Source organism: Pristiophorus japonicus, chromosome 20, assembly GCF_044704955.1.
Source record: "Pristiophorus japonicus isolate sPriJap1 chromosome 20, sPriJap1.hap1, whole genome shotgun sequence".
Lineage (NCBI taxonomy): Eukaryota > Metazoa > Chordata > Chondrichthyes > Pristiophoridae > Pristiophorus > Pristiophorus japonicus.
Window position 1 is genome coordinate 58,647,855 of NC_091996.1, and position 14,726 is coordinate 58,662,580.

The 14,726-nt window shown below is 48.8% G+C and overlaps 1 protein-coding gene across 1 annotated transcript in view; it reads right to left on the minus strand.

Moving 5' to 3' along the window:
* Positions 1-3,492: 3,492 nt before the first annotated feature.
* Positions 3,493-14,726, minus strand: part of LOC139232747 (phosphatidylinositol phosphatase PTPRQ) — a 169,697-nt gene continuing 158,463 nt past the window's right edge. The window contains exon 10 of the mRNA XM_070863252.1: positions 3,493-5,086. Coding sequence (XP_070719353.1) covers positions 4,843-5,086 — 244 coding nt within the window. The 3' untranslated portion in view covers positions 3,493-4,842. The remainder of the gene's footprint in view (positions 5,087-14,726) is intronic.

The window sequence follows — 14,726 nt, forward strand, 5'->3', positions numbered from 1 at the left end:
GGAAGATGCATCACATGTCAGAACCAATTTTTTACAGGGGTCGTACAGGGTCAACAACTTGTTTGAACAAAGTAGGTTTCGCGCCCAATCAAAAGCCTGTTCCTGACAGTTCCCCCAAAACCAATCGCAACCCTTACACTGGAGCATGTGTAGCGGCTCCAACAACGTGCTCAAGTTTGGCAGAAAGTTCCCGAAATAGTTCAACAGTCCCAGGAATGAACACAGCTCCGATGTGTTGCAGGGCCTGGGTGCTCGTCGAATCGCCTCTGTTTTGGATTCGGTGGGCCGAATCCCATCTGCAGCAACCCTCCTGCCCAGAAACTCAACCTCAGGAGCTAAGAACACACATTTAGATTTCATGAGTCGCAGGCCTACCCGGTCCAGTCGGCGTAGCACCTCTTCTAGGTTGTGGAGGTGTTCCTCAGTGTCTCGACCCGTGATGAGAATGTCGTCCTGGAAAACGATCGTTCCAGGAATGGATTTAAGCAGGCTTTCTATGTTTCGTTGAAAAATCGCGGCCGCTGATCGAATGCCAAACGGGCACCTGTTATAAATGAACAGTCCCTGTGCGTGGTGATGGTGGTCAGTAGTTTGGATTCGTCGGCCAGCTCCTGGGTCATATAGGCTGAAGTGAGGTCCTGCCAGTGTGGCGAAGAGGTCCTCCACACTCGGGAGCGAGTATTGATCTTGTAGGGACACCCGATTGATGGTGGCCTTGTAGTCTCCACAGATCCTGACAGAGCCATCCACTTTTAGGACGGGAACGATGGGGCTCGCCCTGTTGCTGAATTCAACAGGCAAGATGATGCCCTCTATCAACAGCTGGTCGAATTCGCTCTCGATCTTTTCCTGCATCACATACAGCACCGCTCTGGCTTTGTGGTGCACTGGCCTGGCGTCCGGGGTGATGTGTATCACTACTTTAGTGCCTTTGAAAGTCCCAATGCCAGGTTGGAATAGTGAATCGGATTGTTGTAGGATTTGTGAGCAAGAACTTCGCTCCACAGATGACATTGCATGAACATCCCCCCATTTCCAGTTCATCTCGGCTAACCAGCTCCTCCCCAACAGTGCGGGACCATTGCCTGGGATAATTCAGAGCGGTAGCCAATTCACTAACCCATTGTGTGTGACAGCCAACATTGCACTGCCTAGCACCGGCATGATTTCTTTAGTGCAAGTCCGTAATTGTGTCTCAATATGTGCTAATTTGTGTCTACTGGCTTTAAGTGGCCATAGCTTCTCAAATTGCTGAACGCCCATGAGTGACTGGCTGGCCCCAGTGTCCAGCTCCATGCATACTGGAATACCATTTAATGAAACCCTCATCATCATTGGTGGCGTTTTGGTGTATGAACTGTGAATATTCGCCACATGGACCCGCTGAACCTCGCCGTCCATTGATTTGACCCAAAAGTCATCCTGCCTCAAAGAACCCTCTTCTGGTCCATCCACCTCATATATTAGTCTGGTTGCAGACTTCCTGCACATTCGATCTAAGTGGCCACTGAGATTGCACTTTCTGCAGACAAACTGTTGAAATCTGCAAGATTTAGCTGAGTGTTTTCCCCCACACCTCCAGCATGAGTTAAAGTTTCCATTGTTGGGGACAAAGGGACTATGGCCATGCATTCCGCGCTGACTGTACCTTTGACTGCTCTTAAGTACCCTATTAGTGGGTGTCAATGGCCCCATCCCGGGTCTCATTGTCCACTGTGATGGCGTGAATGTCCGTTCAGCCTGCCATTGTCTCTGTTGAAGACCTACTCTGAGGTCTATTGCTGCCTGGGGAGTGTCGGACTGCCCCTGCATGCCTGCAGGGCTCTGAGTCGCATTGATGATGATGACTCCCTGATCCATCGCTGCGTTAGAGGCAGAATTGCGCACGTATATTATTTTTGTATCTTCCTCCCCCGCCATGAAAGTTTGAGCTATCGACACTTCCGCTGCCAAGGTCAAATCCTTGGTCTCAATTAATTTGTGTAAAATTCCCGCATGACCGATGCCCTTGATAAAGAAGTCCCTTAGCATCTCCCCTCTACAGGCGTCTGTGAACTTACAGAGGCTGGCCAAACGCCGGAGGTCCGCTACGAAGTCCGGTATTCTCTGTCCTTCACGACGTCGGTGGGTGTAGAATCTGTGTCGGGCTATATGTATGCTACTCGCCGGTTTGAGGTGCTCCCCGATCAATTTGCTAAGTTCTTCAAAGATTTTGTCCGCCAGCTTTTCAGGTGCTAGTAAGTCCTTCATGAGCGCGTAAGTCTTTGATCCGCAGCTGGTCAAGAGATGAGCCCTTCGCTTGTCGGCCGCAGCATCCCCCAGCCATTCTTTCATAACGAAGCTTTGCTGAAGTCTCTTGACAAAATCGTCGCAGTCTTCCCCAACACAGTACCGTTCGTCTGTGCTACCGGTGGCCATTTTCGTGGGTCGCGAATTCCCGTTTCTCGTCGCCAATGTAAAGTCCTTACTCTACAGTATGAAACCACACGAGGCACATTCTGGGAACAAGGTTACTCTGTGACTTGAACTCTTTATTCACAGGACTCCAAAGACGATGACCCTGCATGGGACCTCCCTTTTTATACCTGTGTGATCAGGTAAGGAGTGTCTCCCACAAGTTCACCCCTTGTAGTCAAGGTGTGCATCTAGGTTGCGTGTATACAGTAATAGAGTGGTGTTATATTGTGGTTACATACATGACACCCCCCAACCTCTCTCTCGCTCTCTCCCCCCCGCCCAACCTCTCTCCCCCCCAACCTCTCTCTCTCTTCCCCCCCCCCCCCACAAGCTCTCTCTCTCTCTCCCCCTCCAGCTCTCTCTCTTCCCCCCCCAAGCTCACTCTCTCTCTTACACCCCCAAGCTCTCTCTCTCCCCCCCCAAAGCTCTCTCTCTCTCCTTCCCCAAAGCTCTCTCTCTCTCCTCTCCAAAAGCTCTCTCTCTCAACCCCCCAATCTCATTCTCTCCCACTCAACCTCTCTCTCCCCCCAACCTCTCTCTCTCTCTCCCCTCAACCTCTCTCTCTCCCTCCCAACCTCTCTCTCTCCCCAATCTCTCTCTCTCCCCCCACCCCACCCCCCCAAAGCTCACATTTTCATTTTTTCCCTCTTTCCTTCCATACCCTGCATGCCATACACCTCTGTCAAAAAGGTAGGCAGACAGCATATTTCTAATCTTGTGCCAATGCTGTTGTTGAGCCAGTCACCAGATGGTCTGCGACTTCTCGGTTTGATCCACACTCTTTTCCTTCCCTTCCTATGGGAACAAAGCTTCCACCTACATCAGTGCCTTGTCCCGACAATCTGTTAAAATGGAACACTCACTGTTTGGAGAATAGGGAGTAAGAACCTGTGTCTTATCATTGAGTGGCACCGCCTGTTGGCACAGCAATCTCCAATGCCACCAGACCATCCCGATTGCAACTATTCTCTTTCAGCCACGGTAAGCCCTTTCACTGACCACACAAACCACAACTGTAAATAATATCACAACACGTTTAAGGCATTTCATTTTAATTAGTTTTATAAAATGTGTACAGGCTGCACCAAATTACAGAAAAGGTGGAGTTGAACATAAAGTAACAATAGCTTCCAATCTTGCATGCGTTTGCTTGCAACACCACCAATACTTGTTGATAACCAAGCCCTTTCTATATGGTCACATTGCTCTTTTCAAAACTTGCTTGGGTACTCTGATCAAAGCCATATTGTTTTGTGTTTTTAGTGCCTGTAAGCATATCCTCTTCAGAGCTGCAATCACAGTGACTGGAAGGGGTGGTTCCTAAAAACCTGGTCCTCATCTCTGTGTTGGCCTAACAGGGATATAACCTTCCTCTTCTCTCTCATGTCAGGGTGAATTGTAAAGTAAAATGGCTGCATGGACTGAATCTGGATTCATAAAAGTCAAGTTAATTTCAGAAGGTTCTTCACATTACTGAACATTGTCAATGTCCTTCGATACAGCATTGTGGTAGAATAGAGGGAGCCTTAAACTCAGCAAGCTTGGTTTTTGTCCCATGTTGTAGACAACCTCAGCCATGTGTGGTGTTTCCACCTTCTCCTTCCCTTTTAAGGTCAAGGTTAGCCGTAGCCAACCCTAGAAAGTCTGAGCCCATAGGGGAAGAAGCCCATTCCTGAGCAGGATGCATATCATTGGGCAAGTAGGTGGGCAAGCAGTGAGGTGACTTGAACCAGGAACAACATTGTTGAAAACCTAGAACCCTCACATCTTGATCGCATGCGCCACATTAAGACAGGGGGAAGTAACTGACAGAAGATGCAATTCTGACCCCAAACCTAGTCATTTGGAGCCATCGTCATGTAAAAATCCAGCTACTGTTCGAAGATCATTGTCTACTGATGACAACCGAGCTCCATGTTACATAAGAACATAAGAACATAAGAATTAGGAACAGGAGTAGGCCATCTAGCCCCTCGAGCCTGCTCCGCCACTCAAGATCATGGCTGATCTGGCCGTGGACTCAGCTCCACTTACCCGCCCGCTGCCCATAACCCTTAATTCCCTTATTGTTACATACACATCTCGGGCCTGCTACTCAGTAGTATTTCTACAAAGACAAATAGAGCACACTACAAGCAACTAAGGACCCTTCAGAGAGATTCTGCACTTTTTTAATACATTTCACGGGATATGTGTGTCGCTGGCAAGACCAGCATTTATTGCCTTGAGAAGGTGGTGGTGAACCACCACCATCAAGCTGCTTCTGCTGTACTTATATGTAACTTTGCTTCTCCAACCGTACGATCACAGATGCCAAATTAAATAAATGTGTGTGGATTTTGAAAGTAATTCAGTGTCCCACAATTACTCTTAAAAGTGTTACGATCAAGGCCTTTGCTTGTGTCGTGTAACAGTTTTGGACATTACATCGCTGTCACAATGCTTATGGGTTCCTTTTACATTCCCTTTGCTGAGGGTTGGCTGAGCTTTCGGTGTTTTGCCAGGGGTCTGTTCTTTATGAATCCCTAGTTGGGTTCTGGACCTCCTGAGCCGGTCAGCTAATTCCGAAACTTCTTTGTTTGAAGGTGAAGCAATCGACTGGCTCATCCGGGCAGGGGAATAAAGACACCTGTAAACAAAGCAAAGCCAGAAATTGAATTAAAAAATGGGGCTAGGTGCTCAAAGAACCTGCAATTTTCAGATTAAACCACTTATTCCACTAAAATTCTCCAGAGCTATGTTTATAGAATCGTACAGCACAGAGAAGGCCATTCGGCCCATCGTGCCTGTGCCTCTTTGAAGGGGCTATACAATTAGTCCCACTTCCCTGCTCTTTCCCCATAGCCCTGCAAATCTTTCCTTTTCAAATATATTTCCAATTCCTTTTTGAAAGTTACTGTTAAATCTGCCTCAACTACCTTTTCAGGCAGTGCATTCCAGATCATAACAACTTATTGCGTAAAAAAAATTCTTCTCTTCGTTTGCCTGGTTCCTTTGATAATTATTTTAAATCTATGTCCTCTGGTTACCAACAATCCTGCCGGTGGAAACAGTTTCTCCCTATCTGCTATATCAAAACCCTTCATAATTGTGAGCACCTCTGCTCTCTAGTATGCACATAAGAACATAGAAACATAGAAAATAGGTGCAGGAGTAGGCCATTCGGCCCTTCGAGCCTGCACCGCCATTCAATGAGTTCATGGCTGAACATGCAACTTCAGTACCCCATTCCTGCTTTCTCGCCATACCCATTGATCCCCCTAGTAGTAAGGACTGTATCTAACTCCTTTTTGAATATATTTAGTGAATTGGCCTCAACAACTTTCTGTGGTAGAGAATTCCACAGGTTCACCACTCTCTGAGTTAAGAAGTTTCTCCTCATCTCGGTCCGAAATGGCTTACCCCTTATCCTTAGACTGTGACCCCTGGTTCTGGACTTCCCCAACATTGGGAACATTCTTCCTGCATCTAACCTGTCTAAACCTGTCAGAATTTTAAACATTTCTATGAGATGCCCTCTCATTCTTCTGAACTCCAGTGAATACAAGTCCAGTTGATCCAGTCTTTCTTGATATGTCAGTCCCGCCATCCCGGGAATCAGTCTGGTGAACCTTCGCTGCACTCCCTCAATAGAAAGAATGTCCTTCCTCAAGTTAGGAGACCAAAACTGTACACAATACTCCAGGTGTGGCCTCACCAAGGCCCTGTGAAACTGTAGTAACACCTCCCTGCCCCTGTACTCAAATCCCCACGCTAGGAAGACCAACATGCCATTTGCTTTCTTAACCGCCTGCTGTACCTGCATGCCATCCTTCAATGACCGATGTGCCATGACACCCAGGTCTCGTTGCACCTCCCCTTTTCCTAATCTGTCACCATTCAGATAATATTTTGTCTCTCTGTTTTTACCACCAAAGTGGATAACCTCACATTTATCCACATTATACTTCATCTGCCATGCATTTGCCCACGCACCGAACCTATCCAAGTCACTCTGCAGCCTCATAGCATCCTCCTCGCAGCTCACAATGCCACACAACTTAGTGTCATCCGCAAATTTGGAGATACTACATTTAATCCCCTTGTCTAAATCATTAATGTACAATGTAAACAGCTAGGGCCCCAGCACACAACCTTGCGGTACCCCACTAGTCACTGTCTGCCATTCTGAAAAGTACCCATTTACTCCTACTCTTTGCTTCCTGTCTGACAACCAGTTCTCAATCCACATCAGCACATTACCCCCAATCCCATGTGCTTTAACTTTGCACATTAATCTCTTGTGTGGGACCTTGTCGAAAGCCTTCTGAAAGTCCAAATACACCACATCAACTGGTTCTCCCTTGTCCATTCTACTGGAAACATCCTCAAAAATTCCAGAAGATTTGTCAAGCATGATTTCCCTTTCACAAATCCATGCTGACTTGGACCTATCATGTCACCTCTTTCCAAATGCGCTGCTATGACATCCTTAATAATTGATTCCATCATTTTACCCACAACCGATGTCAGGCTGACCGGTCTATAATTGCCTGTTTTCTCTCTCCTTTTCTAAAAAGTGGGGTTACATTGGCTACCCTCCATTCCATAGGAACTGATCCAGAGTCTATGGAATGTTGGAAAATGACTGTCAATGCATCTGCTATTTCCAAGGCCATCTCCTTAAGTATTCTGGGATGAAGTCCATCAAGCCCTGCGGATTTATCAGCCTTCAATCCCATCAATTTCCCCAACACAATTTCCCGACTAATAAAGATTTCCCTCAGTTCCTCCTCCTTAATAGACCCTCTGACCACTTTTATATCCGGAAGGTTGTTTGTGTCCTCCTTAGTGAATACTGAACCAAAGTACTTGTTCAATTGGTCTGCCATTTCTTTGTTCTCCATTATGACTTACCCTGATTCTGACTGCAGGGGACCTACGTTTGTCTTTACTAACCTTTTTCTCTTTACATATCTATAGAAACTTTTGCAGTGCATCTTAATGTTCCCTGCAAGCTTCCTCTCGTACTCTATTTTCCCTGCCCTAATCAAACCCTTTGTCCTCCTCTGCTGAGTCCCCGGATTCGCTGCTATATCTGGCCAATTTGTATGCCACTTCCTTGGCTTTAATACTATCCCTGATTTCCCTTGATAGCCACGGTTGAGCCACCTTCCCTTTTTTATTTTTACGCCAGACAGGGATGTACAATTGTTGTAGTTCATCCATGCGGTCTCTAAATGTCTGCCATTGCCCATCCACTGTCAACCCCTTAAGTATCATTTGCCAATCTATCCTAGCCAATTCACGTCTCATACCTTCAAAGTTACTCTTCTTTAAGTTCTGGACCATGGTCTCTGAATTAACTGTTTCATTCTCCATCCTAATGTAGAATTCCACCATATTATGGTCACTCTTCCCCAAGGAGCCTCACACAACGAGATTGCTAATTAATCCTCTCCAATTACACAACACCCAGTCTAAGATGGCCTCCCCCCTAGTTGGTTCCTCGACATATTGGTCTAGAAAACCATCCCTTATGCACTCCAGGAAATCCTCCTCCACCGTATTGCTTCCAGTTTGGTTAGCCCAATCTATGTGCATATTAAAGTCACCCATGATAACTGCTGCACCTTTATTGCATGCACCCCTAATTTCCTGTTTGATGTCCTCCCCAACATCACTACTACTGTTTGGAGGTCTGCACACAACTCCCACTAACGTTTTTTGCCCTTTGGTGTTCTGCAGCTCTACCCATATAGATTCCACATCATCCAAGCTAATGTCCTTCTTAACTATTGCATTAATCTCCTCTTTAACCAGCAATGCTACCCCACCTCCTTTTCCTTTTATTCTATCCTTCCTGAATGTTGAATACCCTTGGATGTTGAGTTCCCAGCCCTGATTATCCTGGAGCCACGTCTCTGTAATCCCAATCACATCATATCTGTTAACATCTATTTGCACAGTTAATTAATCCACCTTATTACAGATACTCCTTGCATTAAGACACAAAGCCTTCAGGCTTGTTTTTTTAACACACTGTGTCCTTTTAGAATTATGATGTAGTGTGGCCCTTTTTGTTTCTTGCCTTTGTTTACTCGGCTTTCCACTATTGGTTTTTCCCTTTCTACCATCTGTTTCTGACTCCATATTACTTCGCCCTGTCTCGCTGCATAGGTTCCCATCCCCCTGCCATATTAGTTTAAACACTCCCGAACTGCATTAGCAAATGTTACCCCCAGGACATCAGTTCCAGTCCTGCCCAATTGCAGACCATCCCTTTTGTACAGGTCCCACCTCCCCCAGAACTGGTTTTAATGTCCCAGGAATTTGAATCCCTCCCTCTTGCACTACTGCTCAAGCCACGTATTTATTCTAACTATCCTTCTCCCTCTACTCTGATGAGCACATGGCACTGGTAGAAATCCAGAGATTACTACCTTTGAGGTCCTACTTTTTAATTTAACTCCTAGCTCCCTAAATTCAGCTTGTAGGACCTCTTCCTGCTTTTTACCTATATCGTTGGTACCTACATGTACCACGACAACTGGCTGTTCACCCTCCCTCTCCAGAATGCTCTGCAGCCGCTCTGAGACATCCTTGACCCTTGCACCAGGGAGGCAACATACCATCCTGGAGTCCCGGTTGTGGCCGCAGAAACTCCTATCTATTCCCCCTTACAATAGAGTCCCCTATCACTATAGCTCTCCCACTCTTTTTCCCGCCCTTCTGTGCAGCAGAGCCAGCCATAACTGAAGTCCCTTTGTTTAAGAAACAGAGTGTCCTGTAATATATTATAAAATGCTGCATGAAAGTATCAGAGATTAAATAAAAACTAAATGCATAAACCAAAATAGAACCAGAAAAGCTCAGAAATGCAGGACAGGCTAGTCAGTATGTGAGAGACAAAAGCATGTTAATGTTTCCGATGGAACCCTTCAGAACCGGTTTGATGAGGCGATCGAAGCCTCCGTTGCAGGAGTGACAAGTCAGGACATTCACAAGAACAAAGAAGGGAGGACAACAAGTAGGAGGTCCAAAAGTCTACCGCTGCTCAATCCATTCACAAAGCCCCAGCTGATGGGGGAACAGCCTATTAGGTTTTGGAATACAGGAAAGAAATGTAGAATGGTTCACACTATACAAAGGTCAAACCGGACTGAGGTTCGGTACTGAGGAATTTCAAAAACCAAGACATTGGAAAGGGGAAGTGAGACATGGTTCCAAAATGAATGGGGGAACCTGTGAATGACACATTTTGGGAGAATCCAGCATTGGGGAAACAACAGAGCAATGAAGGGCTGAAGTTGAAGTCAACACCCAGACCAGAGGGCTGAGAATGGGAGAGGTGAGAGCTAAAGGCACAGGGAGGTGAGAATCATGCTATGGGCTGAAGAATAATGAAACTGTCAGCAAATAGACATTTGGAAAAGTCAAAGGAGGTTCAGATCACTCTGCGAAAGCAAACAAGTTCTAACTGAAGGACTTTTCGTCGGATGAGTGTACCTAACCTTACGTTGGTTCTCCATGTAGAAACAAACCCAGTTGGAGGAAGGTGCGCTAGAATTTCAACGCTTTATGTATTATGGGGCTCAGTTTTGGTCAGGAGTTGCTCTGTTTTTTTGGAGTAACTTGATTTTTCTGGCATAACTTAAAAATCCCCATTTTCCCCAATCAATTTGCACCAGTGTAACTGAGTTAGTTATGATTGTTTTAGATTTGTTTTTTTTTCTCAAAAGGGGGCGTTACCAGCCACATATGCCAGTTCTGCCCATTTAGGCAACTTTGGCCAACTAATACTTACTCCACTTATACTTAGGCCAGCGTATGTGGCCACTTCAGAAAACCCATGCGGAGAGTTAAAGAATTCGGCGCAGGTAGGTACATCAGAGGCCATTCGGCCTGGGATAGGGGAAGGAAGGGAAGTGGAGAGGACATGCACCTAAACCACCAAGCCTTACAAACCAACAAGCCTTGCAAACAAAAAGTTTTAAGAATTCAATAAGAAATAAAAAATTGAAGTAAGTCCTACCTTCATCTTCAAACTTGGCCCGGGAAGGAAGCGGGCCGGCCGGTGCGGGAGGCCACTCGGCCAGGGCTCGGGCGGGACAACGCACCGGGAGGCCACTCGGCCAGGGCTCGGGCGGGACAACGCACCGGGAGGCCACTCGGCCAGGGCTCGGGCGGGACAACGCACCGGGAGGCCACTCGACCTGGGCTCGGGCGGGACAACGCACCGGGAGGCCACTCGACCAGGGCTCGGGCGGGACAACGCACCGGGAGGCCACTCGGCCAGGGCTCGGGCGGGACAACGCACCGGGAGGCCACTCGGCCAGGGCTCGGGCGGGACAACGCACCGGGAGGCCACTCGGCCAGGGCTCGGGCGGGACAACGCACCGGGAGGCCACTCGGCCAGGGCTCGGGCGGGACAACGCACCGGGAGGCCACTCGGCCAGGGATCGGGCGGGACAACGCACCGGGAGGCCACTCGGCCAGGGCTCGGGCGGGACAACGCACCGGGAGGCCACTCGGCCAGGGCTCGGGCGGGACAACGCACCGGGAGGCCACTCGGCCAGGGCTCGGGCGGGACAACGCACCGGGAGGCCACTCGGCCAGGGCTCGGGCGGGACAACGCACCGGGAGGCCACTCGGCCAGGGCTCGGGCGGGACAACGCACCGGGAGGCCACTCGGCCAGGGCTCGGGCGGGACAACGCACCGGGAGGCCACTCGGCCAGGGCTCGGGCGGGACAACGCACCGGGAGGCCACTCGGCCAGGGCTCGGGCGGGACAACGCACCGGGAGGCCACTCGGCCAGGGCTCGGGCGGGACAACGCACCGGGAGGCCACTCGGCCAGGGCTCGGGCGGGACAACGCACCGGGAGGCCACTCGGCCAGGGCTCGGGCGGGACAACGCACCGGGAGGCCACTCGGCCAGGGCTCGGGCGGGACAACGCACCGGGAGGCCACTCGACCTGGGCTCGGGCGGGACAACGCACCGGGAGGCCACTCGACCAGGGCTCGGGCGGGACAACGCACCGGGAGGCTACTCGGCCAGGGCTCGGGCGGGACAACGCACCGGGAGGCCACTCGACCTGGGCTAGGGGTGGGAGCGATGGAACTGGCTGGCATCGGGGCCCACAGAGGCTGCACTCTATGCTCGGAGGAATGACTTCATCAAGTTCCCAATGACCACCCAAGCAATTCGTGACAGGGCTGTGGGGTTCTCAAGGATTGCTGGGTTCCCAAAGGTACAGGGCTGCATTGATTGTACCCACATCACCTTACGAGCACCTTTGGAGAATGCCGAGCTGTTCAGGAATAGAAAAAGCTTCCACTCCATTAATGTGCAGCTCGTGTGTGACAACATACATCACATCATGTCAGCCGATGCAAGATACCCATGCAGCACCCATGATGCGTTCATCCTACGCAACAGCGTTATATCTGACATGTTTGAGCAGCAGCCAGCAGGGCAGAGCTAGCTACTGGGAGACAAAGGTTACGGCCTGGCCACTTGGCTCATGACGCCCCTACGTGTAACCCGGACGGAAGCTGACCATCAATTCAACGTGTCGCACATTACGACGCGCAGCATCATAGAGAGGACCATTGGCATCTTGAAACAGCGTTTCCGATGCCTGGACCATTCCGGAGGCTACTTGCAATACTCCCCTGAGATTGTCGGTGAGTTCACTGTTGTGTGCTACATGCTGCATAACTTAGCCATCATGAGGCAGCAGCACCTGGTAGTGGAAAAAGACCCACCTGCGGTGAGAGTGGCTGATAATAATGATTTGGAAGATGCAGGTGACGAGCAGGAGGAGGTGGTGGAAGAGGATGATGATGAGGATGAGAAAACCATGCAAGTAAGTGCCTGAGGCCGGAGTACGACGTCGGAGGAGGGCGGGCCATCGTGCTCCTTTAACGATTGCTCGAGCCTTGCGTCAGCAGCTCATACGTAAACGCTTTACTGATGTCTGAGGGCTCAGCGACAACTATTCCACATGGACATGTTTATTTTTTGGAGTTGTTCTGTAATGTTGTGTTGTGTTAATGGAACATGATTCAGTTTTAATGTAAAATATATTTTATTCAAATGTTTACAATGTGCTTAACTTTAGTGTAATAAAATTATTCTTGTATCAAACTTTACTTTAATATGACTCTTTCAGATCACTTAAAAACTTTAAGATCACTTATAAAGTTGTAAATTTACATAACTTACAAAAAACTTTCAATTCAACAACAACAACAACAACAACAACAACAACAGCAGCAGCAGCAGCAGCAAAGAAAGGCTGCACCCATCTCTCATCCCCCTTAGTCTAACACCGCCTGCCGTGCCTGGTCTTGGACTCGCCCCTCCCCTGCCTGCAGGCGGCGGCGCAGTGTTTTTGGGCTTAGTACCAAGCTTATTCCTTCTAACATCTCGGTGAATGTGCACTTCTTCATGGGTGGTGGTGGTGGGGCGGGGGGGGGGTTCAGGTGTTAATGTAGAGGGTCCGGCTTGGGTCTCTTCAGAGGCTGGTGTGGGGATTGCAGTGGGAGTGGCAGTTGATTCTGTCAAGGGGCGCATGGTCTGGGTGTATTTCCTTATTGCAGCAGCTAACTCACACATGCCCTCCCTCATGCACCCTGACAGTGTCTCAGCGGACTGAAACATTCCCTCCCTGATGGCCTGTGTCATTACCAGTGTCGTCCTTTCCACTACCTCTGACATTCCCTCTCTCATGGACACTATTCCCTCACTGATGTTCCCAGAGATCGTTCCCATTTCCCATGCCATTGCTGTTACTTCTCCCGATAGTCCCACTACCTCATCACTCACCCCATGGATGGTGTCCACGGGTGATCGGGTAAGGTCAATGCTCTCCACACTCAATGCCATGATCTGAACCATATCTGTTGCATCCTGCATCACAGGAGAGTGTGGTCGATTGCTCCTTCCCCTTACCTTGGGTCTGCCTCACGGCACCCCAGTGGGAGGCGCAGTTTCGGACGGTGGGGCCCTGGGAGTTACATGCTGCAACCCACCATTGGGACCCGCAACCTCGGACGGTGGAGCCCTGGGTGTTACATGCTGCAACCCACCACTGGGACCCGCAACCTCGGACGGTGGAGCCTTGGGTGTTACTTGCTGCATCTCACTACTGGGACCCGCTACCTCGGACAGTGAGAAACCAAGGAATGTCCCACCAGAACTCAAACCACTAGTCATGGAATGGCTGAAACCAAGGAATGTCCTACCAGAACTCAAACCACTAATCATGGAAAGGGCTCGCACCTCCGATAACTGCACATTCTCCAAATTCAGTAAATAAGTGGTAGTAGCTGCATCCAGCTGACAAAATGCCCCTTCACCCCCATGTTGGTCTAGAGGGTTGGCTTCGAAGATGTTCTCGTGCTCGGGCTCGTCCGCGCCTGAATCTTCTTCTGGATCTTCAGGATTGGCATCAGGTTCTGCAAAATATAACAGAACAGTCAAATGGTTAGCAGCAGAGGAGGGGACAGGATGGGTGGCATGAGTAGGATTACACATAGCAGGCCAGGCAGTAGGTTGATTTGAAGGGCCACGATGAATTTTCAGGACATACTCTCTCCCTCACGTGTGGGCCCAGCTTATGCAGTACTGATTGTTTTTCTCCAGGCAGGACCCATTAAAGCAGCTACCCTCTCTTCCAAGGGTGTCAGTGCATTCGATTTCTTTCCCTTTTGTTGTGGGACAATTTCTTCTGCAAAGATGAAAATGCAACTTTTTAGAGAGGGTGTCTTTCTGCTGGGTAGGACATATACAGCTGGTCACATTTACAATTGCAATTGCATTGAATAAATGAAAATATTACTTACACTAACTACTTGACCAAGGTCCTGCCATTTCTTTTTACACTGGCTTCCAGATCTCTTAGTGTTCACCACTGCGCAGTAATCTTCTGCAAGTTGGTTCCAGCGTTTCTTCATTTCTTTGGGTGGCACTTTTGTGCGACCTCTGCTGATATCCAGCTCCTGCTATCTGGTCTCAATGACATTAATTAGTATCTCCACTTTGTTATGCAAGAAATTCTTTGTTCTTGGTGCAGGTTGCTGCATTTCTGTATTGACACTCGCAGCACTTTCCCAAATCTCTTAGACACACAGTGATTTTTCCAAACACGCAGTCCTTATTTTGCATGCAGCAGTGATTTTTACAAATACAGCACTCCTTCTGGCACTTCTGCTGGCATGCAGCACTGATATTAACACACAGAGCACTGCTTCTTGAATTCAGCAATTAATTTCCTACCACAGC